General features: G+C 34.1%; 2 protein-coding genes across 3 annotated transcripts in view; one reads left to right on the top strand and one right to left on the bottom strand.

Annotated features, from left to right (window-relative positions):
• LOC145692153 (uncharacterized) overlaps positions 1-18,368 on the top strand; it is a 241,930-nt gene extending 223,562 nt beyond the window's left edge. Inside the window, exons 4-6 of the mRNA XM_081767453.1 lie at positions 4,817-4,930; positions 9,163-9,527; positions 15,895-18,368. Coding sequence (XP_081623579.1) covers positions 4,817-4,930; positions 9,163-9,527; positions 15,895-16,965 — 1,550 coding nt within the window. The 3' untranslated portion in view covers positions 16,966-18,368. The remainder of the gene's footprint in view (positions 1-4,816; positions 4,931-9,162; positions 9,528-15,894) is intronic.
• The window catches only part of LOC145692161 (glutamine amidotransferase-like class 1 domain-containing protein 3, mitochondrial), a 65,506-nt gene continuing 56,667 nt past the window's right edge, over positions 18,343-27,181 (bottom strand). For both annotated transcript variants that reach the window (XM_081767462.1, XM_081767467.1), the window contains exon 8: positions 18,343-18,605. The gene's annotated coding sequence lies outside the window, so the exon portion shown is untranslated. The remainder of the gene's footprint in view (positions 18,606-27,181) is intronic.

The following is a 27,181-nucleotide window of genomic DNA, read 5'->3' as shown; positions in this document are numbered from 1 at the left end:
TGGTTTCTTTCCACTTTCTGCCTCAATTGTATCGTGTCACACACAATCGGACGACAGGCTTCCGGCTTATGATTGATGCCCACATCACAGGCTCGAAACCTTGTAAACAATCCATGGACAGTTCTCTGCTCTCATCCTAACTTTATTTATCTTTGTATTTAACTTTAGCGTCCCACCATTATGCGCTGAGGCTACGGAAGACGATAATAAGGAATGAAACAGTGCAACGAATAAATTGGGATAAAACGGAGAGCCCTGAGAAAACCCACACACACGGTGCTTGTCCACAATATTCTTTTGGTACGAACTGGGATCGCAGAAGGGTTCATTCCCGTTTGGCCTATTCCCATTTTGCCTATTCGCCTATGGACCTTCCAGTAATATATATCATTATCTCAATCTCATCTTAGATGTAGGCCAAACGGGTATTCCTGTTTGGCCTATTCCCATTTTGCCTACACTCACTCGACGAGAGATATTTAGTGTCTGAGGGACTTTTTTCATGAAGATTTATGAACAAGTTTATTTCTCAACGTCACTAGCAGTTCCAGGAGTCACCATTTCAAAAATGCTGTTTTTAAAATGGCTCTCCTTGAAAATATTAAATTTATTTTTCGGATATACATTTTTACTAGCTAAAAGCAGTCATGTAAAAAGATTCATTAACATCCACTTTTCAACGTAAACAAAAGCAAGAGTAAGGAAAGTGAGTCTACATTTGTATAAAAAGTAGATATGACCTCCAGTTTGGAGTTAGCAGAATAAATCTAGGAAGGACACTAAATTAAGACCTAATCACGATCATTCTTGTAATTCTGTCTTACATATTGGTAACATTATAGATTTAATAAAGCAGATTTGAATTTTGTGAACAGTCTAAGGGTAAAGAGAGAAGATAGGAGTTTTAAAACCGTTTTAGAAAGTATCAACCAGAATGATGCTAAGCATAGGCTCAATCCATTTCAAATCAACCAATATGATCGGTATCGAAATATAGTTTTTTTGACAGAAAGTTGTACTATAAAACACGTAATCATTCATTTTTTTGTTAGATCTTTAATTTGTTTATGAGGGGCCGTCTTACATAGCTGTTTGAGCTAACGGCGCCGACTTTCCAAAATTTATCTGGGTGCATATCAATGGCAGGACGTTATGTTTTCAGGGAAGTCTCGATATTTGATTGATTTATTTTCAGTTAAAATCTTTTATAAACACTGTCATAAAATTACCGCTACTATAATGATAAGTTGGGGCTGCCCTAGTTCAGTTGGTGACACGGCTGACTTCAGTTGGTGAACGCAAGAGAAACGGGTTCAAACCCGGGTCCAAGCTAAAAATCTTGTTGGTGCGTCGCACCCACAAGAATATTTGTGTGGGTGCCGGAGCCCCGCAGCACCCACGCATGGTTTGAGCTAATTTTGAACTTTACAAAGGTTTGCTCTAAACTCTGTAGCTCCTGTAGTTTTTCAATATTTCTTTTAAAATATTTAAAATATTGAAATAGACAGTTACTATTTCATCTAATATTGTTCAGGTCCATTCACTTTCCATATTCGTTATGCACATCATTAGACGGGGCTCCCATTAGCTATCAGATATTACGACCTTGGATATAATGAAATCTTTACAGAGGAAAAAATCGAAAGTGACTTAGTCAAAAATGTTTTAAAGGGTATCTATAGTACAGCAGGCTTAAATGCACACTAAGTAGCAAGTAGTACATTTTACTTACTTTAAATTGTTCAAATCAATATCTTCAGAAATAAAGGAGCTACAGAGTTTACCGCAAACCATTATGAACTACAAAAAGCTTACAAAACTACTGATACAAAATAACTCCTCATAAACAAACTAAACATCTAAAAAAAAAAAAATGAATGACTGCTGGTTTTCCTTATAGGCCTTACTTTACAATTGTAACGTCTAACGTTCTATTTTTTTACGAGCTGACAGAACAGTTTAAAACTTCGAGTGACTAGCTATTCAAGTTCAGTTTCTCGAACTTTACAAGACTGCTCGGTACTCCCGTGGTTCAGAGAGATGAACGATTATACCCTCCAACTGTTCTGCTGAGAAAATTTCTTAATGCATTTTTTCAGTCTTGGTGGTGGGTAGAAGTAGCTTTATGGTTTTTCTCTGAATGAAGAATGATAACACACTTAATTTGCCTTACTTGTAACCTTAAAAAATAAAAAATATATATGAAGTTGAGAAATTTAACTTCATAGAAACTTAGAAACAATTTAGAGAAGCCAAACTTACTACAGCATTTAATAATTAGTATGAGAATTTTAGACAATCAAAGGATTACTATGCAATATTAATTCTGGAATTTTCTTTTCTGTAAAATTCAAGTTAATCAGTGGTGCCCAGCCCCGCTCATGTCCATGACGCACCCCCCCTCAATTGCCAATCCGTAAGTGTTCTTCCATGAAAAAAAAAAATATATTTTCGATTAATTTTTACACACCTTCGAACATATTTATATAGATTTTTAACCCCCCCCCAATATTTCAATGACGCAGTTTGCGTCATAGCCCCCCCTTGTGGGCACCCCTGAGTTAATTGGTTTAATGTATCATTTCCTCTATGGATTTAATTTGATTGAAAATGGCATGACTGCATTTCGTCGGTATATTAATATTTTCATCATCTTTAGATTGCGTTCCCACCTCAAGCACTCAAAAATTCCCTCAAACACTAAATATCTCTCGTTGAATTAACGTAGGCAAAACGGGAATACTCGTTTTACTTACAGATAAGATGACATTGAGACAATGATATAAATTGCTGGAAGGTGTGTAGGCGAAACGGGAAGTCACCCGCCGAAGAACCAAACGTAGCAGATGTGAGCGTTTTATCACTAAGCATCTTAGTCCCATATTTTATTTACATTAATGATTGTTTCCGATACATTACAAAGTTTGAATCCATGCAAGATGCCTAATCTCACATCACGTTGTTCCATTGTGTCATCCAATACTCTGCGGTGATTACACTACATCTGGGCACATGCGGTTTGGATTCACCTGTCAGAGCGTGTGGGAGTTCCTCGGACGACGCGTAAAATAGAAGTGACCCTGCAAGTTGATCTTGCCAGAGTCAGCCAATAATTATTTGAAAGAAGACAACGTTTGAGTATCTGTAGAGGATAACGTTAAGTTGTTGAAACTGGATATTAAATGTATTACTCTGGTCAGAAAGATTTTTAATAATCGAATAAGCTCCTGAATCGTAATGGACAGTATTATCCCAATACAGTGAAACCTCCCTTAACGGACACCTCTCAATAACGGACACCTCTATAATACGGACAGATTTTTTGTTCCGGCAAAAATATATGTTCTCTTACGGAACAAAACCCTCCCTTTTACGGACACTCCCAGATACGGACGCGGACAGTTCCTTTTTCCCCCAAACGTTTCAATAACCTCTTCACAACGGACAGGAATTATTCTCGGTTCTGCGATATATTACAGGAGACACAAAGTATCACACACATTCCACAGGTGCATCTATCATCAAACAGAACAACTTCAAGCTGAACTTGAACTCCTTTTTTCTTCTCGCAATAAACTGCTTTCGGGTGGAAATCCTAGAAAACCTTCAATAAGTAAAAACATAAAGACACTCATGCAGGGTTAGTCGTATGGTCAAGAATTCTATACGGATCTTCCCTTCCCTAACAAATTTAGTCCTTTTCCCTCTGGACCTTGCATCCTTCCCGACAATTTCATAAATAACAAAAGAAACATTGTTTGTTTTGTAATAACATTTTTCAACGAGCAATGTTTTCTCTCTTACTTGTTTTGAAGAGCAAAATTTTTCTTTTGTACAAATTGGTGTGTCAAACAGTTGAACAACTAAAGAAATTTGCCATTAATCGGGGTGAAACAGAAGTTCTCCAATTGATTCAACAGCTGCAAGCAAATTTCGAACAGAAACTAGTGTCCGTAGGATGTACGTACACGGCAGACAACTACTGCAGACTTTTTCCCACGAAATTTGGTGAGTTTTTCTCCACAGTTTCAGTATTTAATAATAATATTGCATACTTTTTAAAGCTATTTTTACTTTTAGTATAGGCGGTATGTGAATTAATGGGTTTTTTACAGGGTGATGACATGTCCTTAAGAAAATTACCATACACCCATTACCACTTGCAATATACGAACATATTAACACATCCCCCAACCCATTAATATTATTTAATAGAAATGAAGTTCTTCTTCATCCGTCCCAGTAATTCAAATACGTACTAAATAGAGTATTTTCATATTGAATTTTACGTATTTACGCTCATACATAATGCATTTACTGTATATTACTGCATGCAATTACCGTTGAGAGAAATTAAATTTTTGTCACCTCTCTGTAACGGACACCTCTCAGTAACGGACAAAAATTCCCGTCCCATTGGTGTCCGTTATTCAGAGGTTTCACTGTAATTATAAAACAACACAAAATATATTGAGTGACGGCATAAGTCCCTACTGTAATATTGACATTGAATCAATTATCACTATGTATTGATAGACGATGTAATGAACTTTTCAACAAATTATTGTTCGATTAACTGCTGCCAAACAAACAAACATGGCGAATTTCGAAACATATTTCCGTTCGATACACTAACATGTATTAATTGGTTTCTAAATTACTATCCTAAAATATAAAATAAGGCAAAACATATCTATACAGAATATGCACGCTTTTATAGTACTCTAAAATATTTAGTTCCAGCAAAGTGTTGTATTACTGCTTATAATTACTATGTTATAGTGTATATGTTCTGAATATATTATCATTATTACAGGAATTCAAGCGTCTGGAAGTAATCCTCAAGGCTTTGCATCAGGAGCACCAAAAGGTTTTCCTTCCTTGAAAACTTTGGGTGGATTTGATGATTTTCCGGAGATAAAGCCACCAGGTCAGTCTAACATAACCTTCTTCAACGTCGTTTGGAAATGAATATGTTTGCACACAAGTCAAATATTAGCATTAATCAATCGTTGTTAAAGAAGTAAGTGTACTAGCATCAAGATGCAATTCTCGTAACAAACCCTTTAATATTTTTTCTTCAAAATAGCGTTTCATCTCTCAATTAGTGGCATTAGTAAATATCGTTGGATCTTGTTATCTCTGACTTACTCGCCGAATTAGCCAGTTCGTGACACAATTTGTTCTTTATTTTCTCAAATCGATGGTTAAATGGATTTCCCAACTTAAAGCTCTTTATTTTAATTTTAATTCTATTTTCGTCCTTAATTGGATTTATATATATAAGGATAGTATATATCGTACCCGATCGATGAAACTAACCCCATCTTGACAAAAATTGGAATGCTGATAGAACTCAGAGAGTTTAGTAGACATACGAAATATAATAATGTACAGGATTTTTATTCCTGACTTATTGGCCATCAAATTTGGGATTGGAGTTGCGGAAAGGATATTACATCTATACGAGAATGACAAAACATGATATGTATTTTTCTGGCCATTTTCTCCTTTTCATTCCGTAGTTACTCATACTAAGAACTATATACTAGAAAAAGTTGATAATGGTTTAATTGAAATTTCTATTTAATAGTGTATATAAATCGTTTTCATCAGTGAATTGAAAACATTTTAAATTATATTCATAAACTTTCACTTTACTTTCCTGTACAAATGTACACATTATGTTTTACTACCCTCATATGGATTATACATCATTCTATCAACGATACTAATCCAATCTTGATCACATTTGGCATGGAAGTAGGCATAGTATGCAAACAATTGGTTATTGAGTTATTGGCCATCAAATTTGAGTTTGAACTTAGTGAAATGAAGAAATTTCACTAAATCGCGATAAATAAAATCCATTCCGATCTTGACCAAACCTAGCATGGTTGTAGACGTTGACGAGTTTTGTACACATTTGAGCATAGTATAAAATATTATGGTGTGCAGTTCTTTTCATCGAAGTTGAATTTGTACTCAGAGCAATAAAGAAATTTCAGTAAAACGCGGTTAATAGAATTCATCCGATCTTACCAAATTTGGCATGGTAGTAAACGCTGAGAAGTTTAGTATGAAATACTGTGGTATAGAAATCTTTGGTTTCCTAGTTATTGGTCATTGAAGTTTGGTTTGAACTTAGCGAAATTTCACAAAATCCTAATTGATGGAATTCATCCAATCTTCACCAAAATTAGGATGATCATAGAATTTCACAACTTTATTGCACACGTAAAATATTTTGTGTGCAGATCTCTGCTTGCTGAGTTATTGACCACCAAAGTTAGAGTTAGCCTTACTGAAAGGATATTATGTATCACATGCTATCGATGAAATTTATCCGATCTTGACCAAACTAGGCATGGTGATAGATCTCGGCAAGCTCAGTATGAGTATGAAATATTATGATACCTGATGTATAGTTCCCGTGTGATATGCCATTAAACTTAGATTTGGATTTAGTGAAATGAAGAAATTTCGCTAAGTTGCGCTACATAAAACTCACCCCCTCTTGACCAAACTTAGCATTGTGGTAGATATTGACGAGCTTTGTACACATTCGAGAACAGTATTTTCCAAGGTTGTGACTAATAATGTCAAACCGCTTTTAAATCTGTTACATATGTTTTTTTAAAAAAATGTAATGAAATGAAATCTTTGAGTTTTACGTCCCACGGTTATGCCGGTTAGGCTAAAGGAGACGGTGATTATGAGAAGTGAATGAAATGGTGGTGGAATGAAGAAAGTGGAAGGAAACGGGAGAACCCCGAAAAACCCACCCACACGGTGTTTGTCCACCACAAAGTTCACTTGGCGGGGTCTGGGATCGAACCCGGGACCCCAAGCACCAGAGGTGAACGCTCTACCACTGAGCCACCGCGGCCCCCCATGCTTTTTTTTAAAGTCGGAATAGTAGTAGCAAATATGATATTCTCATATGGAATGACTGACGTTTCATATGAACAATGGAAACAAAAACTATAAAGTAACTGATACGGAAGGAACACATAAAGAGAATCTTCAGTTATTATGTATAGTCTATGGCTTCCACAGCGTTTCAAGAGAAGATATGTGCTGGCCGAAAGCAGAAGATCTAAATGTATCAATTGCCTCAACTTCAATGTCCATTCTGAAATTTCGGTACATGAAGACTTATTTCCACGTTAAGAATAATGCCGAGTTGAAGCAAGGAAACAAGCTTGGGAAAATGTCTGCATTGTATGATGAACCACTAGATATCGGATGTTGTCACTAATCGTCTGCAAGTTGAGGTATTCTTTGATAATGTCTTCATTCCGTACCCGCTACTGAAAGAGCTGCAAATGAGGTGGTTCAAAGCAACCGATGCAGTACTAGAATGAAGAACTGGTAAATGTCCTTTGGTCCAAGCAAATAAAATGAAAAAGTAGGAAATAAGAGAGTATGGTTTTCGGTGTCATAGTGATATTTACATGTGCACATGGAATGAGAAATCAGTGACCATCTTGATATTAAACTACCAGACCCACTTATAAAGGGAAGAATAAAATAATGCTCTCATAACTCACAAAAGAGTACTCCCTGAACAGCACACTGCATGTAAGTACAACAATAGTATGGTGGCACGGATGTCGCTGATAGGATGCTATCCAATCACGAACCTAAGTCACGTAGGAAGAAATGACGTTGGAACTTATTATTTAATGGTTCGAATCTGACAGTTGTTGCAATTTGAAGAATTCACGAAGAACTTCATAGGAAGAATGAAAAAAAAATGGTTTTGAAAGAGGAAATCTGCTGTACTTGTTCCGTGTTCCATGCTGTTACTATTCCAAGTCTCATGGAACAGCGTAATAATAACTTCCAAAAACGGCTAATGTTTCCAATTGGTAGCATGCCATAGAAAATTTAAAAAATTACAATAACTTATCATAAATCTCTTAATTATGTACCTAAGAGACTAATTTGATAAAAACCTCTCCTAGTTTTAAGTTGGAAAATGATTCGACAGATAAACGGCTAATAAAAGAAAATATTGATCCGAACGAAAGTTTCAGCTTGCCAAACTGTCTACAGTAATAGATACATAAACACAGATCACAATGAGAAGAAATGTAAAAAAACAATGCCGATCATTGTGTAACCAAATAGGAGCTCAACTCTATTGTCAGAAAATCAGACTTTATTTTCTGTGCTTCTAAAACTTCTAAAGGTAGTTATTCAAATGCTGTTCCTCAAAAATGTTTCAAAACTAAAAAGTGGCTCTTCCAAGGATCTCAGTATCTGAATACTGATCTTGAGAGAAATATAAAGAAATAATCAAATTAAATTCATTGGCTACATAAACAGGATTGATAGTAAGATCAGGATCTAATTGCTTGATTTTTCTTTCAAATTCCTACGTAACACCGAATTTATGAAAGACTAAACCTACGTTTTATCTACTAGGTTTGAAAACCTCTACATATGCTCCTACGTTTCTCGTAGGATTTCGGCAGTAGTATATTTCGGACTATTTATAATGAAAAGTGACGAATGTTACATGAATTAATGTTGTAGTATTGCAGATCTTGAGGTCGCTGAGAAACATCATCTTAGTCGTATATTTAATGTCTGAATGAAGTTTCATAGGGAAAAAATCATTGGTACGTATTCTATCTGGAGAACCGAATGGCCTTTTCATTAGATCATCACATCCAATCCACCGAGGGGAAATGAAGGTCCAATATTCACGAATTTCTGCGTGAATGGACAGGGATTATGGCGTCTGGTATCTTCTGGAATTATGGAATGATGAATTAACTTTATAAGAATTAACTTTATATGCTCTCCAATCCTAACTAGTTCAAACGTCCTAAATTTTCTGAATGTTTCATCGTTTCAAAGAAGAGTTGTTTGGAACTCTTTTTAAAAACAAAAATCTCTGTCATACTGATGAATTTGGTTATTTCCTTTAGTTTTTATAAGGTTTTAGTTGAAATAATATCTTCCTTAATAGTGAAACACGACATGGTTTGATAATTTAGAACCTTTGAATACGGTGAATATTGAAAATCATGCAAGGTTAATTGGAATCATCTAACCTTTTAAATTTCACGTAAATTCTGGATATAGTTTTGTTAAACTTGTATGACATAATGAAAACTAAATATAATTCTTCTCTTTTCTTGTCAACAGCAGCAACCCACCAATCGCATCGACCCAATCAGCAAGTCAGCGCACAACGAACTGAACCTACACTTATATCAATTGCTACAGAGACCCCTCAAACCTCTATCAGACATGTTGATTCAAGTCACGCATCGAGCACCCAAATCAATTCTCAATCGATGCCTGATAGTGAAAAGGACGAGCAGGACGAAGTGACACTTGTCTCTGAGAGCTCTCAACGTCCAACGGCCATCAGCCTTCTCCCACAAGGATCATCTCACTTCCCAGAATTGACCAGAGAGAACCTGCGCCCACCGCAATTTCCTGCAAAACCTCCTATTCTTGGAGCCTCGTCGCAAATTACTCGCCTTCCAAGAGTACGAAGGCATCAAGTAAGTACTAATTATAATAACTATTTTAACATTGTTGCTCTTGGGGTTATGTAACTATGTAAATTTTAGCCGAGACAGTTTAGTGCTTTCTTTTAAAACATGAATATCGGTAATAAAAAAATAAAAAGGTAGACATACGAAATTCGTGGCAAATAAATCTAAATATGGGTAAAATATTTATTGGTATTGTTGGGTGGATTGCTACAATATTGCTTCAAACATATACTCTTTTCCGTACATGAAAACTTTTACTACGTAATGTTTTCGATAATTTTTCACGTTTTAAAAGCAAACTCCTAAGTAAAATATAAAACTTATTACTCTTGTGTCGAAAGTTAATGTTTATATAACGAGTTAGCTAGATGGAAGTGTAACTGCATTTTGCATTTCAGAATATGGTTAATCCTAACTATACTACCAAGAAGAAAACTACCTATAAACCATTTTCAATCATTTTCTATGTTATTGTTTCTCCTACATTTATGTAAATACAAACAATTTATTTGATGAGACTTTGTAGCAATTTCACCAACGATATCAAATAAGCAGGTTTTCTTTCCTTTAGTTTTTAAAAAAATAATTAAACAACAGTACTTACAAAGCATCTTGTTGATTTTTCCCCTTCAAATTTTTCAGTAGATCTGATGTTTATTTAACAATTTCTTCTTTGAACATAAATAGCCAAACATCTTTACATGTGAAATGTCTTGAATTGAATTGACAATACACTTGAGCTTAGAAAATGCAGACGAATTAGGTAATTTCCGAAAATATGTGCGAACAGAAATTTTTGCTTTCAAAATTCGAGCATATCCACATAAATGTTTACTTATGGTAACTCTACGCAGTGCAGTTTGATATAATCTTCCAGCCTTCAAGACGTTCACAATTTCACTGTTAAATATCAGGAAAAGAATATTATTTTTGTACAGTAATTGTGAACCCAAATAAGTTTTCCGTACAACCGACTACTATTCGTAAAAGGTAACTGAGAGATATATATGTAAGACCTGACCTAGACTTAGGTTCCGCCCAAGTGTAAAAAGGTACCACGAATCTTAATCGAGGTTAAGATTGAAAGTATTAACACATATGCACAGAAACTTCTATTTTCTTTAAAATTTCTAAGGTTATTAAGGATACAAATTTTGTAGAATATTAAGTCAACGAAGTACTAAGACAAATTTTGTTTTTATATATTATCACGGTTAAAACTTCGATATGAATTTCTCAATATGTCATATGATAGAAATCTCCAAGTATGTCAGAAGGACAAAGAGTTATTCTGTTTTTCACAATCATCACCACCATATTCTTTCTGTATTGTTTAAGCTATGTTGTTTCAGACGTGATCACGCTTATATCCTTTTCTACACACATGAGTACGTAAATGATCATACCAAACTCTGAGGCATCTCATTTTAATCTTTTTTCTATCCTAGGCATTTTTTTATAAACAGTATATCTGTAATGTGAATAAAGTCTACCAATTTGGACAAACGTGTCGCCACAAAGTAATTGTCCAACGTGCAAAGTATGACACTAAAATTCACCGTGCATTATGCAGAGATTCCGACCAAATTATAACCAAACGTGCCTTAAATGGTTCTCAAATTGGACGATGAATTAGATTACTTTTAGCTCTAACACTTTCGCTATTTGGTCTATTATCTCTTTTGGAGCTGTATAAAGGTGTCTATTACGAAAACTGGAAATAAGAATGGGACAAGGAACTAAAATAAACAAAAATATGATCATTTGTTTAGCGATTCCAGTTTCTTCCTTCTGTCATCTGATGTAAATATTTTAGGACAATGCTAAAGTAAATTGTTAGAGTAAATATTGGTTTATATGTATAATCGAATAGTTTGAGGTGCGTTTTGTTATAATTCGTATCAACTTATTTTAAATTTATGCAATACATTCTATCATCTTAATAATGTCAATTGCGGCTAGGCGAAAAGTTTACACAAGACATCTAAGGTAAAGTGAAAATTAGCTATTCACGTTACTCATATTGGTATTATCAAAACTAAACGTAATCATGTTATTTTAAGGTATTCGTATTAGTGAGTCTGAAATATCTAACAAACAGAACAAAACAAAACGAAAAAAACTAATATCTCAAATAGTTCAAGTAAGGGAATAAATTTAAGCTCTGATTCAATCACACAATTTGGACTCCATTGTAAAAATCTAAGGTTAGTGAGTATAAATTCTAAGAACAGAAAAGGTATCAGTCTGCTGTATCTCAGAGGCTTCAGATGTCACTGGTTCTAAAGATAAAATTGTCATGAGTAATGCAGAAACTCTTAGAAAAATAGAGCCAAAAATAAATATACCTTTCAAATTATTTATTTTTGTGTTTATTACAGCAATAGTATCACATCAGAATTACGAAGAATTACTTCCCATAAGTAAAAACAGCCGATAGTAATGGCCCTCAATATCTAAATTTTCGTAAATTGTTTTGTTGTAACAAGATCCAATAAATATATACCTTCCATATATCTGTGAACACTAGATGGAAGATGGCATTATCAAAAAGTTCGTCTTTATAATTTTAACATTACGGAATTTTTCTAGAAGTAATAGGCAGTATGGTAATGTAGATGCTTTTGCCTATAGTGCTCTTAAATTACAGAGATTGGAGGTTAGGCGCTGGTTTTGTTGAAATGCATATAGAGGTACCTGCCGTAATAATCACTGAAATAAATATGTAGTTTGTATAAATATGTCCATTTAGGTCTTTGTTAACATATAAGAAAAAAATGCAATATTATTTACTATTTATAGTGGTGCTGATGATGATTCCCTCAGAAGAAGACAAATTTCAAAAAGTGTTGAAAATGTTTAACATAGAAGTTCCACCGGGGACGATAAAACCGTGATTGACCAAAGTACTGCAGAGCTGAAAGAAACTTGAACTATAAAAGCTCTTGGGCTTGCCTTCCGAGAATATAATGTTTTTTTTACTTACCGTTTATATGAGTCTTACTTTATTTTCCTCTAAGGATTAGAATAATAAGTCGAAGGGCATTTTCGGAAGAAATCACTCCTTTTGTTATATATCGTTGCATGAGACCTGGATCCATTAATATAATCCAATGATAACAAAACAAGACTTTTGTGTTTTATTGAATATTTTCGTACTATTTCAATATAGTTTTCATGCACTACACTTTAACAATAACAAATATTACAGTAATAATAATAATAATAATATATCATTCTGCGTCAACACCACATCTTAAATTGTTCTAATTTTTTTTATTTCCCCACATCATCTAATATGGCGAAACGAAATCTCTGATTAGTATAGCGTCACGCTAGAAATAAAGATTTTGACGAAGGGTTTCTTTATTTTCATCGAAATAATTTCAGAAATTAGTAGATCTTTCTTCCTGTAAAATGCTCACTGTGTTTGATCTATACATATTCTCTTGCTAGGTAATTGCGTTTTCCAGGTACAGAAATCTTTTTAAATATTCCACTTTTATCTTGGCTAAAACATTTTTTTCATCTTGACTTGTCTTGTATATTTCGTAATTTTTTTTGCTCTCATTTTACATATCTTTTTTCGAAAGTTTATTTAGGAATTATAAAGGATACTAAAGACCTTCATCATCTTCTGCAATTAACATTCGTCATCAGAAAATCTTACTTTGCAGAAGATTCATACTTTGGGATTCATTTTGTGCGCTTTTTGTTAGTATTAGCATATTCTTTCGTTATCTCTTCTATGTAAATGTTGAATAAGAATAATTATAAGTCACAATTCTATCTTATATATTTGCTTATTCTTTTATCTTTATCCTCTTAGAGTTGTTTAATTCTTGTGTAATTCATGTGTTATACGTGGAGAGAAAGAGAGGCAAAGTATGAAAAAAATAGAAAATATGAAAAAAGCGAAAATATGAAAAATATGACATTTTAATTATATAACCTTTAAAGATGAAGCATGTATATGTATAGATGACCTAACATTTATGTCACTTATTCATTGACCGTTTTACAACATATTACGCGTTGGTTAAGGCCATTTATGTCAGTGATAAAAACTTTGGAAAAGTAATTTCCAAAGGCCAAAGAAATAAAAGCTACAATACCTGGTTAATCAAAAAACGTATGTGATACTAGTCTACAACCACACATTTTTGCCAACGATTTCATTACGAAAGAAAATCTGAAGCCGATGGTGTAAAGATTTCATGTTGCACCGCACGATTGTAGGGAAGGTGCTCGAAATGTCACAAGAAATGGTTATCAGTTGGAAAGACGTCAGGAGAATACGATGGATGAGAAAGGGTTTCATACTGCAACTCATTGGAGTCTGCAATGTTCTTTGAGCGGCATTTGCGCGTGCTCTGTCATGCTACACGACATCATGTATTTTGACAATTTCTGGATGCTTGCAAACAATGTTGCTGTGCATTTCGTGGTGTTCAGCACTGCAAGGATCCTCAGTGATGTTTCCGCTTTGACGGAGGAAAGACATGATGAATCAATCCGAACATAAATCACCCTATGATCAACATCATCTAGGGTTTTTAGAAACTGTTCTGGACTTTGATCATCCACTGTCCTGACCGTTTACAATAGTCGCAGCAGACCTATTTTTAATCAAAGGTGACAATCCGATGTAGAAAACTTTTCCAGTTATTCTTTACATTCAGAGAACTCCGCACAGCTATTCTTGTTGCCCGGTGTCAATTCAAATAGCACCCCGAGTTAAAAATTTTTCACCTTACCGATTGCACGGAACCACCAAACGACAAAGACATGGTGTATCTCTAACTCATCTGCAATGGCACGAACTTTTCTGAGGATCCACTTCCACAATGTTTCTGAAAACTTCACCCAAACATAATACTTATATATCTTTGATACATGTTCAAATTCTCCAGTGCTTTGAACAGATATTATAATCCACGTTATTGAAGACTTTTCTTGCATATACGAACTATCAAAACTTGTTTGTTGGAGCACAAGCTTGTTCGATTATTATTATAGTCTTATTATCGTTTCCCGTGTTCCCTTTTTTCCTTATAAAACTCAAATTTGTTCTTTAAGAGGTTTTCTTCAAATTTTTACTACAGTCTTCGATAAATTAGGTATCTATACATTATTTTCGAAGTATTGTTGCAGATATGTGAACTGTGGTTCTCGTACTTTTGTGTATCTTCTATTCTGTGAAACTGAAATGATAATGTTCTCCTTAGGGGTTTCAGGTATTCTGACTGTCCTCGTACTTTTGTGTATCTTCTATTCTGTGAAACTGAAATGATAATGTTCTCCTTAGGGGTTTCAGGTATTCTGACTGTCATATGCATATCATTGACTAATTTCTACAGTTTCGTCTTCGCTTCTTCCAGTGCTTTTTATGTATTATTTTTTTTTCACGGAAACTAGTACTTTTATCCTGTAACCCAAGAATTTGCAAATCAATGCTGTTACTTTTCTTTTATATCTAAGTTCCTGGTCTTCCCATGGAGTGGAAAATACATCGCGACGTATTCATTAGCAATACCTTCGTAAAGATTGCGTAATGAAATAAAAGATTTAGCTTTAAAATATTTTCCCTAAATTTAAAAGATTATTTCTGAATTTTTGGAGTAATCAACATCGGTTTTCTAGTGGGTAGTGCATCTCTGAGGCATACAGTGAATTTGAAAGTTCTAACCTTTTGCACGCCATCTGACAAAGATTATCTTGCATTGGTATTCCAAGAGCTGCCTGTCTCCTTTCACATTATTATTCACCAAGAATTTCAAATCATTTATTCATATCCGTCATCGTCTGCTCCATCTCATATTTTATCGAAAGCAAATATTCAAGATCTAGAGTTCTCTTGTTCTAAATAGGTCAGGACCAAAGAAATTACTACTTCAATGATATTCGAAGATATAAATATTGTACAAATGTATTAAATATAACTATCTGTAGAATGTGGAAATTTTAGTAAAAATGGAAAATAGAGTTGTTTCATACTGAAATCATTTTACTTCTCTCGTAAATACATGATTTATGAAAAATATTTGAATGAGTTTGGGAGAATCATGTGTGATAAGATTTTATTCGCAACCCACTTATACTATTTTGAATAAGAATATAGCATTATTAATCATTTTTTTATATACTTAATATGCTAATGTAATAAAGCGTAATTTGTTACCTACCGAAATAATTTATAAAGTTTGATTATGTATATGTTATAAGTAACACAGAAAAGAAAATTCGTTGCACCTGAAACAAAAAAACTAGAGAATCACTGTTTAAAGTTTTTTTTTTTTTTTTTTTTTTGACATTAAATATTACATATTAGTATATAGCAAATGCTGACTTTAATGTTTTCTCTTCGTTTCAGATTAGCTTTAATGAAGAGTTTACAAGGGAATTGCCTGAAGCATTCGATGAAGTTGAACACGAAATAAAGACCCGAACCAAAAGGGAAATAGCCACATCTCCTAAGCCAGAAACATCCACAACAGTTAATGTTCTACACACCACACCATCTGTTTCGGGAAATCAACGAAGCAAAGAGGATTCTACAGAAACAAGAAAAGGCTATTCAGTGACAGAGAAACACGATGATAACAACGAGAACGATGAATTTGATGATTATGATGATAGTGATATGTTTATGGAGAGCCAAGATGGCGGAGATAGTGAAGGAAAAGAACACGATAACGCTGAAGAAACTAAAGATAGCGCTGCTTTGAGTCAACACTTCTTCCCAACATTCGCCCCAGGTTTCCCACCTTTAGGCCATTCCCGACCCATCTTATTTTCAGAGCCAACAATACACCGTCCACCTCCACCATACCATCGTTCACCAAGTCATGGCTTTCAAGCCATACGAAATGCTTTTAATCCTTTCCGAGAGCAAGGTAATCAATTTCAACACGTTGCTGCAAACAATATTCTTGGCTCTGGCAATTTTGGTGTAATACGAGGCGGTACATTCTATGACGATGATGATTATATCGATAATCACTTCCATCCATTTCATCACCATAATGGACATGGAAGGCCACCATTTTATCGAGGTCCTGTCAACCCCAGACCACACGCTGGTGGTGATTTCTTTGCTAATTTCCGTGATTTTGCGGAAATCAATGCCCCTAAATCTTTTTCTGAGTATTACGTCGTTTACGTCAACAAGAATGCTAGCAAAGATGATCCCCAGTTTACAACGAAGCCTAAAAACATCATTGAACAATTGAAAATGCTAGATTATGAAGATTCAGGTTCCACTATTCCATCCACATCTGATTTAGAAGATGATACCTTAATAACAAACAAATCAGACGATATCGTGGATAAAAAGTCGATATCACAGAGTAAAAAGAAATTAGCTTTGTATAAGGAGAAGCAAACTAAGAAAAACGAACAGAAGACAACGAAAGATTATGAACCTCTATTGGCCTTAAGTTGAAACTTGCTCTTGAAACGTTGATCATAATTTCATTTGTCTTTCTGAAATATCATCTCTCTTGACACATTTCAACAAGAAAGACAGCTGCAAGGGAAGTGTAACACCCTTACTTGGCTAAGGTAGTAAAGTCATTTTCGAATAGAAAAATGGAGGAATGAGACTAGAAATTCATAGTGTTGCCGAGCAGCGGCGAAGTACGTACCTGCATTCAGTAACATCAAACAAATGTGTCAAAATAATGTGAAAAAGGGAATGACCAAAGCAGCTGACAAAAAAAAGGAGGACTTACATCAACATAAGTGCGTGTATGAGTGTTGAGTGAATGAGCGTAGTTAGAAACTTAAATCTATCAAATTCTTATTTGTGTGCGATGCTCTATAAAACATTACTGCATTAGGAAGCATATTTCCTTATTAATTTAGGAAATGGAAAACGAAAGTAATAAGCATATTTGAAAGTGCAAAATTATTACGAAAACATAAAGGTTGATTCTTTCTGAAGCCGATTGCTGATGAAAATTTCACCTCTGTCACTGAGGATTTTGCGTAATTGTCTTAAATCACGCTCCTATTGTACTGTTGCAATTTGTAAACTACCATAAATATAAATTACGTACGAGATAAAGAGAGATTGCAATATGTTTTGGAGAAGCTATAATTATGTTTAAAATACAGGGAATAAGATATAACCATTTCTCAGACAATGTTTGTTTTTTACAAGAGATGTAATCAAGTATAACTGAATAGTAGAATAATGCTTGACTTTTATTTGTAATAAGTATATATTAATAATAATACCAGGAAAAGATTTTCTCGGCGTATACTAGCTGATTGCGACACATTTACGTAAAATTTTCGGTATTTGGTGGCAATGTTTACATGCAAAAACTACTTTCAGTTTTGTACTTGTCTCTATAGTATTGCTTATATAAGAAAATTGGAAGTAATTAAATTGGCTGCTGTATAATTATTATGCGAATCTATAACTCTAAGATTGTGAAAAATGTTTATCTTGGATGATGTGATTTATCATTATGAACAAGAATTTCAAAGTCCGCAAGATATAACCATAATGTATTCAAGAAAATGATATTTAAGAAATTAGATTAAATAAGAATAAAATTAGAATATTATTCTAGCCTCTAGGTCATAGCATATTAAAAATTTAATTTAAAATATAATAATGTTTCAAATGAAAAAAAAAGTGATAAAACTGAAGTACAAATAACAGTTAACAGTATCCAAGTTAAACATTTTTTGTTCAGAAGAAAATTAAACCAACAAGTTAACAAGGTGTTGGAAGTTGTTGATTGTTTGTTGTTGACTTTTGTAGATAAATGATAACACTATGGATTTTTTAAAAAAAGGAAAGCACAAATTTGTAAATAAATATTTTTATTTTTATATTGCCTTACTTTTCATTGACATTATGAACACAATCACGTATCCTTTCATCACGAGTAATTATATAAAGAGCTTTCTTGACACTAGTTTGCAATTCCTTTGAACAGATTAATAACAATAATATTTTTTAAAAAATGTATTGAAAAATTCATCATCATTCAGAGAGTAACATTCAAGATGTGCTGTTCTGTGTGAGGAAAACGTTAGTTTTTCGCTTAAAATTTGTATCCATAATGCCTAAAAAAAATTAAGAAAAGTAAAAACTAATTAGATATAATAAAATTTAAAATATCTTATGATAGTTATTTGTTCTGTTTTAAAATTTAAATACTACACAGAGTGACTTAAGCAGATTTTTTCGCTCTTTTTTCTCTATTTAGATCGGAAAATTTACCTTCTTTTAATGATTTGAGGGTAATTTGACAGCTAACACCCTTAAACCGTTGACATTTTTTAAAATTTTCTATATTGTTGTTTAAGAACTTTAAAATAAACGTCTTCCCCCTTCCCTATCTCACTGTAGAAAATGCTCTAGATCAAAGCTGAATATGCTTCCATAGAAGTAAATACTGTATTTGCTGCATTCATTTTCTACGAAAAAATATTTTCACTGCATGTCATGTCATCTTTCAAAATATACAATAATATGTTAACAAGGATACATTGTTATGTGAGAAAACCTACTGACAATAAAGAAGTAAAGGAGACATCAAACAACACAGAATCGGGAAAACTTGTTGAAACTGCATAATCAAAATCTCTGTATAAGAGCTGTATAAGACGCATCCTTCATATACCAAGAACATATATTACGTTTCCATATCTATATCTATATCGATATAGATATATATGTTGCATTGCATGAAGATTGTATGAAGATTGGTACGTTAAGGAGAGTACAGATAGAATAATCAAGTCATTTCCTCAGTCTCAGAATTCCGCACTCTTTATCAAGAAAATGGCACAAATATTTTATCATTATATAAGATGATAATATACTAAATTTATGTATTAAATGACTGAATCACCTTTCAACTTTCAAGTAGCCAACAATGCAGCACGTACTCGTACTTAACAACACGTATTTATTCATTTATTCATCATCTCCTGTATCTACTCACTCACTGTATTCTATCTATGTAGGCGCTTGCAACATTGAACTACTTGATCTCCTACTTCCGAGAACTAATAATTCACATAATTACATTGGTGGAAATTACCTATAAATAGAATTGTAGAGAAAAGAGATAATGCGTAAATTTAGTGGGTGACATATAGTAATGGATTATAAGTTCATTAGGAATACAAGGAAGAATCAGGAAATACTTAAATTTAGTGGGTGACATACAGTAGTGGATTAGAAGTCTATTAGAAATACAGGGAAAGAATAAAGACACAAAACTATAAACACAGAACTATAAAATTTACAACGAAATACCCAGAACAAGAGAGTCACTAAGATTTCTCAACCAAGAAATCTAGTGCAAGGAGTTATGAGGAATGTAGAATTATTAGTTTGTCATCGCATAAGGAAAAACTTGAACAGAAAAGAATAAATGGGCAAACAATAAGAAAGTAGAAGAAGAACAATTTAAATTTAGGAGCGAAAAGAGTACTAGAAATATAATTTGCTTCCATCGAGTAATGAGTGAAATGTTTTTAAACAAAGGGAAGAAAATGTGTATGCTGTTTGTTAATTAACAAAAAAAAAAAAAAGGTTCGTTAGAAAGAATTTTTAAACGCAGGAATCGGATAATTTTGGAGGTGCTAAAGAAGCTTGAGACGGAACGAAACATCGAAACCTTAGGATAGGCATGCTAAATCCAGTATCCTAAGTGGGTCAAACACTGACTGTACAATAGTGTGGACCACAAAGGAATGAGAGCCATTTTTGTACTTAATTATATATTTAAAACGTGAGTATATACATAAAGGCTTCGGTTCTTTAAAAAAAAAAAAAAAAAAAAAAAAAAGTAACATAAGGAACTCCAGGTAGTATATGGATACCTATTGTTTATTCCCGACACCTGGCATGTTTTTCCTTGCTTTTGAATGTCTGAAGACATTCTGCTTGCGCTAGCGATTTTCAGAACAGAAGTTAAATGAATTTCTATAAACCTAGATCAGGGTTTCTTAACCTGGAGGTCGCGAAGATAAGCGGAACAGATAAATATAATTAGAATCTAATACCGGAAAGTACTTTTAATTTGGATTTTGTTCTGATAGATGTATTGTTATTTTTATACATACTGTTTAGAACAGGTATACTAAACATTTAAAACAGGTGCAGAGTTGTTAAAAAATCAGTTTAAATGAAAGAGGTACGATATGAAACTAATGAGAACATAAAACCTGCATATTGAAATACAATTGCAATTAAAAGCTAATGAGATACCTGGGCATGGTGTGGTTTCACTAGTGGGCCAATGTTCGGTTCAATCTTCGTGACGCACATTATCAAGTCATTTTCAACTGATAAGCGATTTCTTGTCTTTGCTTTAATGTTTATCATGGAAGAGAAACCACTTTCGCACAGGTACGATGTAGCAAATTGAATTATTGCTTTTAAAGCAGCAGATAGCTGACCAGAATATTGTTCTTCTCTTCTCTTCAGCCAGAACTTGTCCAAGTTTTCGTTAGAGAAAACCAGTTGTAAGGACTTGTCGCTTTTAATCCATTCGCTTTTAGGGAAGTTACTATATCCACTATATACAAGAAATGGATTCTACTATTATAGAAATGGATGGATATCGTGAGATCTCCGCAATAGGTATATTAAAAATCAAACACAAGCGTATTACAAACCAGAAATTATAAGGGGATCGCTGGCAAGAGGATGTGATAAAATGGGGGTCGTGATAGCAATTAAGGGGATCTAACCACTGGCCTAGATCTTGCTAAAGACTTGCTCCTTTTCGACTTGTTTCATACTATCAAATATGGAAATTACATATGATACAAATTTACGGGTTTTTGGGAACGGAGTAGGAAATATTTATAAAATTTGGCTATACCCATTCTTGCTTTAGAGTTTGATAGCACTGAATTTTTATTAATTTCATTTGTAATGGACTAGCACTTTCTCTACGTTGGTTGAAAAAGCGGCAGAAAGCAGAGAGGGCTCATGTTCGAAGATTTTGCAATTGTGCAATCTTCCTTCAAATTCAGTCTTCAAACGCTGAAGCTTCTCGGCTAACGTTTAGTACAGTCCGCAGCAAAATACCTGCAACATCAGTATGTAAGTTTATTGTGAAACGACGAAGTCTTTTGTTCCAAAATAAGTGTACAAGGGAGGACACCGAGGTTTCTCCTGCGTGATTCGTGCCACTTAGACGTTATGTTGATTCCCTGGGCTGTTAGGCGTAGTTTCACAATAAACTTACATGCTCATGTTGCAGGTTTTTTGCTGCCGACTATACAAAACAGATTCCCTAAAGCTCGTTTTGTTCTTAGCGCAAGTTGGAAAGTGTGTCAAATCTTCGTTTTTTTAGGACTTTTTTTAGATCAATAACTTGTATTTGGATGTTTCTACTGAGCATTCATGTTCATAATAACTATATATTTTCTTTGCAATTTCAAACTGAAATGTGACAATTCGTAATACCAACTATAAGAGAAGATTTTGTAACTACAAAAGGTCCGTCAGTAAGATAGTGTTTGTTATTTCATTCTCCAAAACGTGGTGCATTTCTAGAACCTGTCGAGGACCGTGAAGCAGGATAAGCAGCGCATTTTTGTGTAATAGGGAAATGCAGAATATATGTTTTCTAAATATTCCAAGAAAGCAGAAAATTGTTGCTAATTTAAACCATGAGATCTTATGATCTAAATTATTATTGTTATCATTTTCTCGGAGTGAGCCGAGGGCAGCAGAAAAAATTACTCATGCGCCGCATGCAGCCTGCGAATTTGACGCGCCTGCTTTAGGAAAAAACTTCCATATGAACGAGTTATTAACAGTATTTATATGGGAAACAATTTGTTGACGTTAATTGTATGACGCTAATTGTTCTTTATTTTCACTTACTAAGTTTTTTCTAATCACTATGCTTGCTAACAATTTACAAAATCTGTCCTTACGCTAACAAACGCGTCTAAATGTCCCTATGTTTAGTGACATATCCCTGCAATTGGCAACAATATCTGGCACCCAAATCACATGAACTCTCAATGGAAATTGTAATAAATTTTTGTATATTTTACGTGTTTCTATTTCTAATGAAACTACCCCAGTGTCCAATTAAAATTATTCTATTTTACTGTGAAACCATATATGTTTGTTATAACTTATGTAAATTTGAAATACTAGACATCTTTCTTTTTTTCCTCAAAAATTGTAAAACTTTCCATTTTTCTCTCTGAAAAACCTGGCAACCCTGCTTCTATTATGAACCACACCAAATTATCTGAAAACCCAAATTTAAACGGAAAATGAAACAGTGGCAATGCTAAATACCAGAATACTGTTAACTATCTTTGTCTTCTTCTACGAGATAAGTACTTCTTTCTGTGGTTATTTTCAACCTACATGAACCTGTTATGTCTCCAGACCTAAAACATATCGATCAGATGTACACATGAAGAGACGCCAGCTTTCCAGACCAACTCTGATCGGCAGCCGAGTGCTAGCAACGACTATCACCTAGCTACACCAAGACCTATAGTGAACTTCGGAAACCATATTAAAGGTATTCGTTAATTAGCAGTACGGCCGGCAACCTACTCGAATAGCTAGTTGTGTGGCAGCTCGGGTACTCGTACTGTTAAGGTAAGTACTAATGTTTTTGAGTATCCTGTATATATGTATCGAATGTTGGAATCACCACCACTTTCCATCATCTCTCATAAATAATTAATACTTTTCTGACCACAGTATAAACTTATTTATTAAAATTAAAATAAGTCGTAACAGTTTTAATAACTTAACGCTATCTTCATCAGACGTTAACTAGCAGAAGTATCTTAATAACCTTAAATTAATATTTCAATTGTTCCATTTTATAATTTTTAATTTTTAATACCTGATTGTTACATATTAAAAATTTAAAGTTATGAAATGCAATAATTGAAATATTAATTAAATGTTATGTAGATATTTCTGCTAGTTAACGTCTGATGAAGATAACGTTAAGTTATTGAAACTGTTACGACTTATTTTAATTTTAATAAATAAGTTTATACTGTGGTCAGAAAAGTATTAATTATTTAAGTAATAGTTCCAGAATGAAGATGGATGAAGTTACATATTCTCATGTGCAAAATTTGGGTCAGATCCATTAATTCCCACTGGGTGTTATTTAATGCATTTTCGACAATGTAAAGTTTATAAACATAGTGAAGAAGAATACTTGCTGATGGATGCTATAGGATATATAACAATGTATTTTAATTAGCTTACTTCTGTATCTCGTAAATAATATCCGTTAATCCTTCGAGACACGAAATTATTCACACGAATAAACATATATTAGTTACGAGATACAGAAGTAAGCTAATTATAATACTGAAGAGGGGTTCGAAAGCTTGCTTCGATAGCAGGTAGAAAGGTTAATGCATTTGCTTTGCAAACGATACGGCTGAGTTTGTTAATCTGAGTCGGAAATCAATTTGATGCTACAAGTAACAGCAAAGGCTGTGAAAATGCAAGACGAAAATAGATACGAATCAGACAAAAGCAAATAGTAATCGGGAAGAAGGGTTCTCTGGCAACTATAGAAGCCTAGAGAAGAAACGATTATGGATTGCTGAACGGAAGGCTATAAAAAAGACTAACAAAATGTGGAATATTATAGTGGATGTATGTAGTAGAAACATTGATATTACAAAAATGCCACGAGAAATTACCAGAGCGCTTCGAAATTTTTATGTTGAGAAGGTATGTACAGGTAAGAACCAGAGCCCGCTTTCCCTCGCTCTTTAAATAGTAAGCCATATACTTTTCACAAGTTTACTTGGGCCTACTATTATTCTGTGTTCTTGTTGATCCCACCAATTTTTTCATATCAGAGCTATACATGATCTATAGTTATAGTTTCTCATCTTATTTGTATTTGTAGTTCGTTCAGATTTGCCAGAACAAGAAGAAGAAATAAATGTTGTATCAAACGCGCTCAATACTACATTAATCCTGCAGTTTTTGTATCACATAAAAAGTTCTAAGACACTTTACACGACTTAATGTCACACATTATTAATTCGTTAAGAGACACTCTTTTACATTATTTTATAATTAAACAATCTGGAGATATGCCTATACTCTGGAGTAACGATACATTAAATGAGCAAAATTAAAGTTTTAAGTGTGTTTTGCTACAGAAAGGCACAACGCCGGGAATGATGTAATTGGATACGGAAAGAAGAAAGGATACACGAAATCAATCCAGACTAGAAGCCATGATGACAATTAGTCTAGGCATCGGGCTTAAAAATTGAGTCCTAAGGGCAAATCATGTAACAATTTGGCATTCAATATATTTTTTGAATATATACCCATCACTGATCACAAAAATGCCGGATGCCAGAAAAAATACCTCACGGGAAGGAAGGGGGAGAAAGCCGAAATTTTAGCCGTTTTTATTATTCGCTATATCTCCGTAACCATTGGAGCTAGAGCATTTAACCTCGTTTTCATTTTGTTTGTCTAATTGTCTTCTACAATTTAATTCTAGTGCATTTTTGAGCTAAGTATAATGGTTTTCTTGTTATTTTCAGTTTTACTCAGTATTGGTTGCGCGTGACGTCAGTTTCTTTACAAGATCGAATTCGGAAAAATGTTTCCTCTAAAAGTTTTTCGTTATTTTGTGCTCTTTAAAAAATACACACTTATATTCGTGTAGGATTAATAGTGCCTGAGTTATAAACGACTTTATTCTGTCGTGTGCGAAACTAATCACGACGCGGCCCAAGAGTTATTTTCCCACAAACAGTAGATATTAGCTACTGATGATTAATATATACTTGCAGGCAGACATATATAGTCCTGTCTGCCTGCAAGTATATAATCCTGATGATTACATCTGTCTATAATCTAGTTTTAATATCAATTGATGGGCTTTTCGGAAAATAGCTCTTGTCAAAACACACAATTTCACTGAAGAATATAAAGAGAGCTAGTACATAGTATGAGAAACTCTACAAATCTGTTTCTTTGTGCGTGTCTCTGATACCTTCTAAAATATGCACAAACATGCAGCTTTCTACATTTTTCTGAAAAAATATCTTTTTCTACAAGGGCTATTTTGCTATAAGTTCTTCGATTTATGTACTAAAATGGCGAACTGAGCGAAACAGAGCAGGAGCTAAATTTCAAAATTGCCTTCAAGAGAGAATCTAGAATAATTTGCCATCTACGTTTTTTTATATATTACCACCTTTCCCCCTTAATACTTACTGTAACGGTAAGAAAAAAGAAAAAAATAAGATATGCCTAACACATTTTATAAATGATCAGTTTTTAAACTGTAAAATCTTATTTACGGAAGAAGCACTTGCCTTTATTAAAATTGTGTACAGTTCCTATATTACAATAAATCTATAATAAGAAACGTAATAGAAGAAAATTATATGCTTAAGAAATCTTTACACAAGAGAACAAATTATTTGATTCCTAGAATTAGTTCTCAATAATGTTATACCACTCTTATATAAAAGTAACCAAGAAAGGTCTGTCGCTTTTCCACCCACCACTTTCGAACATCGATATGTCACCTTAGACGTACCTGGAAGATCAAAAATAGTTCCCAATCACCTTCTGCCAACGTTCTGGAAGGCCATGGATTCCATCGCGGAAGAACTGGTGGGTCGTGAAGCGAAGATGGTTTTAAGTGCATTTGCACCTCTACTAGGGATTTGAACTGGCGACCACTAAGGTGATTGTCCAAGGAATGGAACAAGCAATAATCCGACGGTGCAAAGTCCGGGGAGTATAGCAGATGTAATAGTGTTTCCCATCCGAAGCCTAAAATGGTGTCCTGGGTCATCTTGGCCACGTAGGGTTTGTCCTGTAATAGGAGGACCCCTTTGCGATTCAGAACTGCTGGATCCAGAGTTTTGAGTTTTCCTTGAACACGGTCAACTGTTGACAGTACAGTCGCATTGATGCTCTGACCAGTTAGTAGCAGTTCCCGGTGCACGATGCCGTGAACAGTCCACCAAACACACAAGAGGACCTCCTTCTGATGCAGTGCTAATTTCAGCTGTTTTGGAACCGGTTCATGGGACAGGACTCATAGTGGTCTGGTCTCTTGTAAATAGTTGAAAAGTGACCAAATGCACACGAAAAAGTGACCAAAAAGTGACTAAGAGCACACGAAAAGGTGACCAAAAAGTGACCTAAATCTCATCATGCCCCTTTTTTCCTTTGTCAATTTCTCCTTCACCTCTCTCTTTGCTGTTTTATCTTTTCTTCTTTACTACTTCTTTCTGAGCTTCCTCCTTTCTTAGGTTTTCTAAGTATGCTTTGTAGTTAAGTTACGGTAAGCAGACTTAGCAGATGTAAGAAGCTTCTGAGTAAGTGGGACCAGTTCTGGTCTATTTCCGAATTTCTTCATCCCAGACATTATATTTAACTTAGCATTGAGAGTTCTCAAAGCCAAGAAATATTCAAATTCATCACCTACTCTTAAGAAGAAATACAAGAAGCATAACACAAGACGAACATGATGAACCACACAAACACACACACACAACGTTGAGCGGAGCGTTAACTATTACGAGAGAAAACTAAAAGACTCTTATGATAGAAGAAAGAATAGACACAAAAGGGTTCTCAACCCCACCTTGAGAGCTTAAGAGCTTAAGCATCCATCAACCAT

This window comes from Thermobia domestica, chromosome 1 (assembly GCF_964235325.1).
Source record: "Thermobia domestica chromosome 1, izTheDome1.hap1.1, whole genome shotgun sequence".
NCBI lineage: Eukaryota > Metazoa > Arthropoda > Insecta > Zygentoma > Lepismatidae > Thermobia > Thermobia domestica.
Note: the sequence above shows the minus strand (reverse complement) of the source record. Positions and strands in the feature narration are given on the sequence as shown.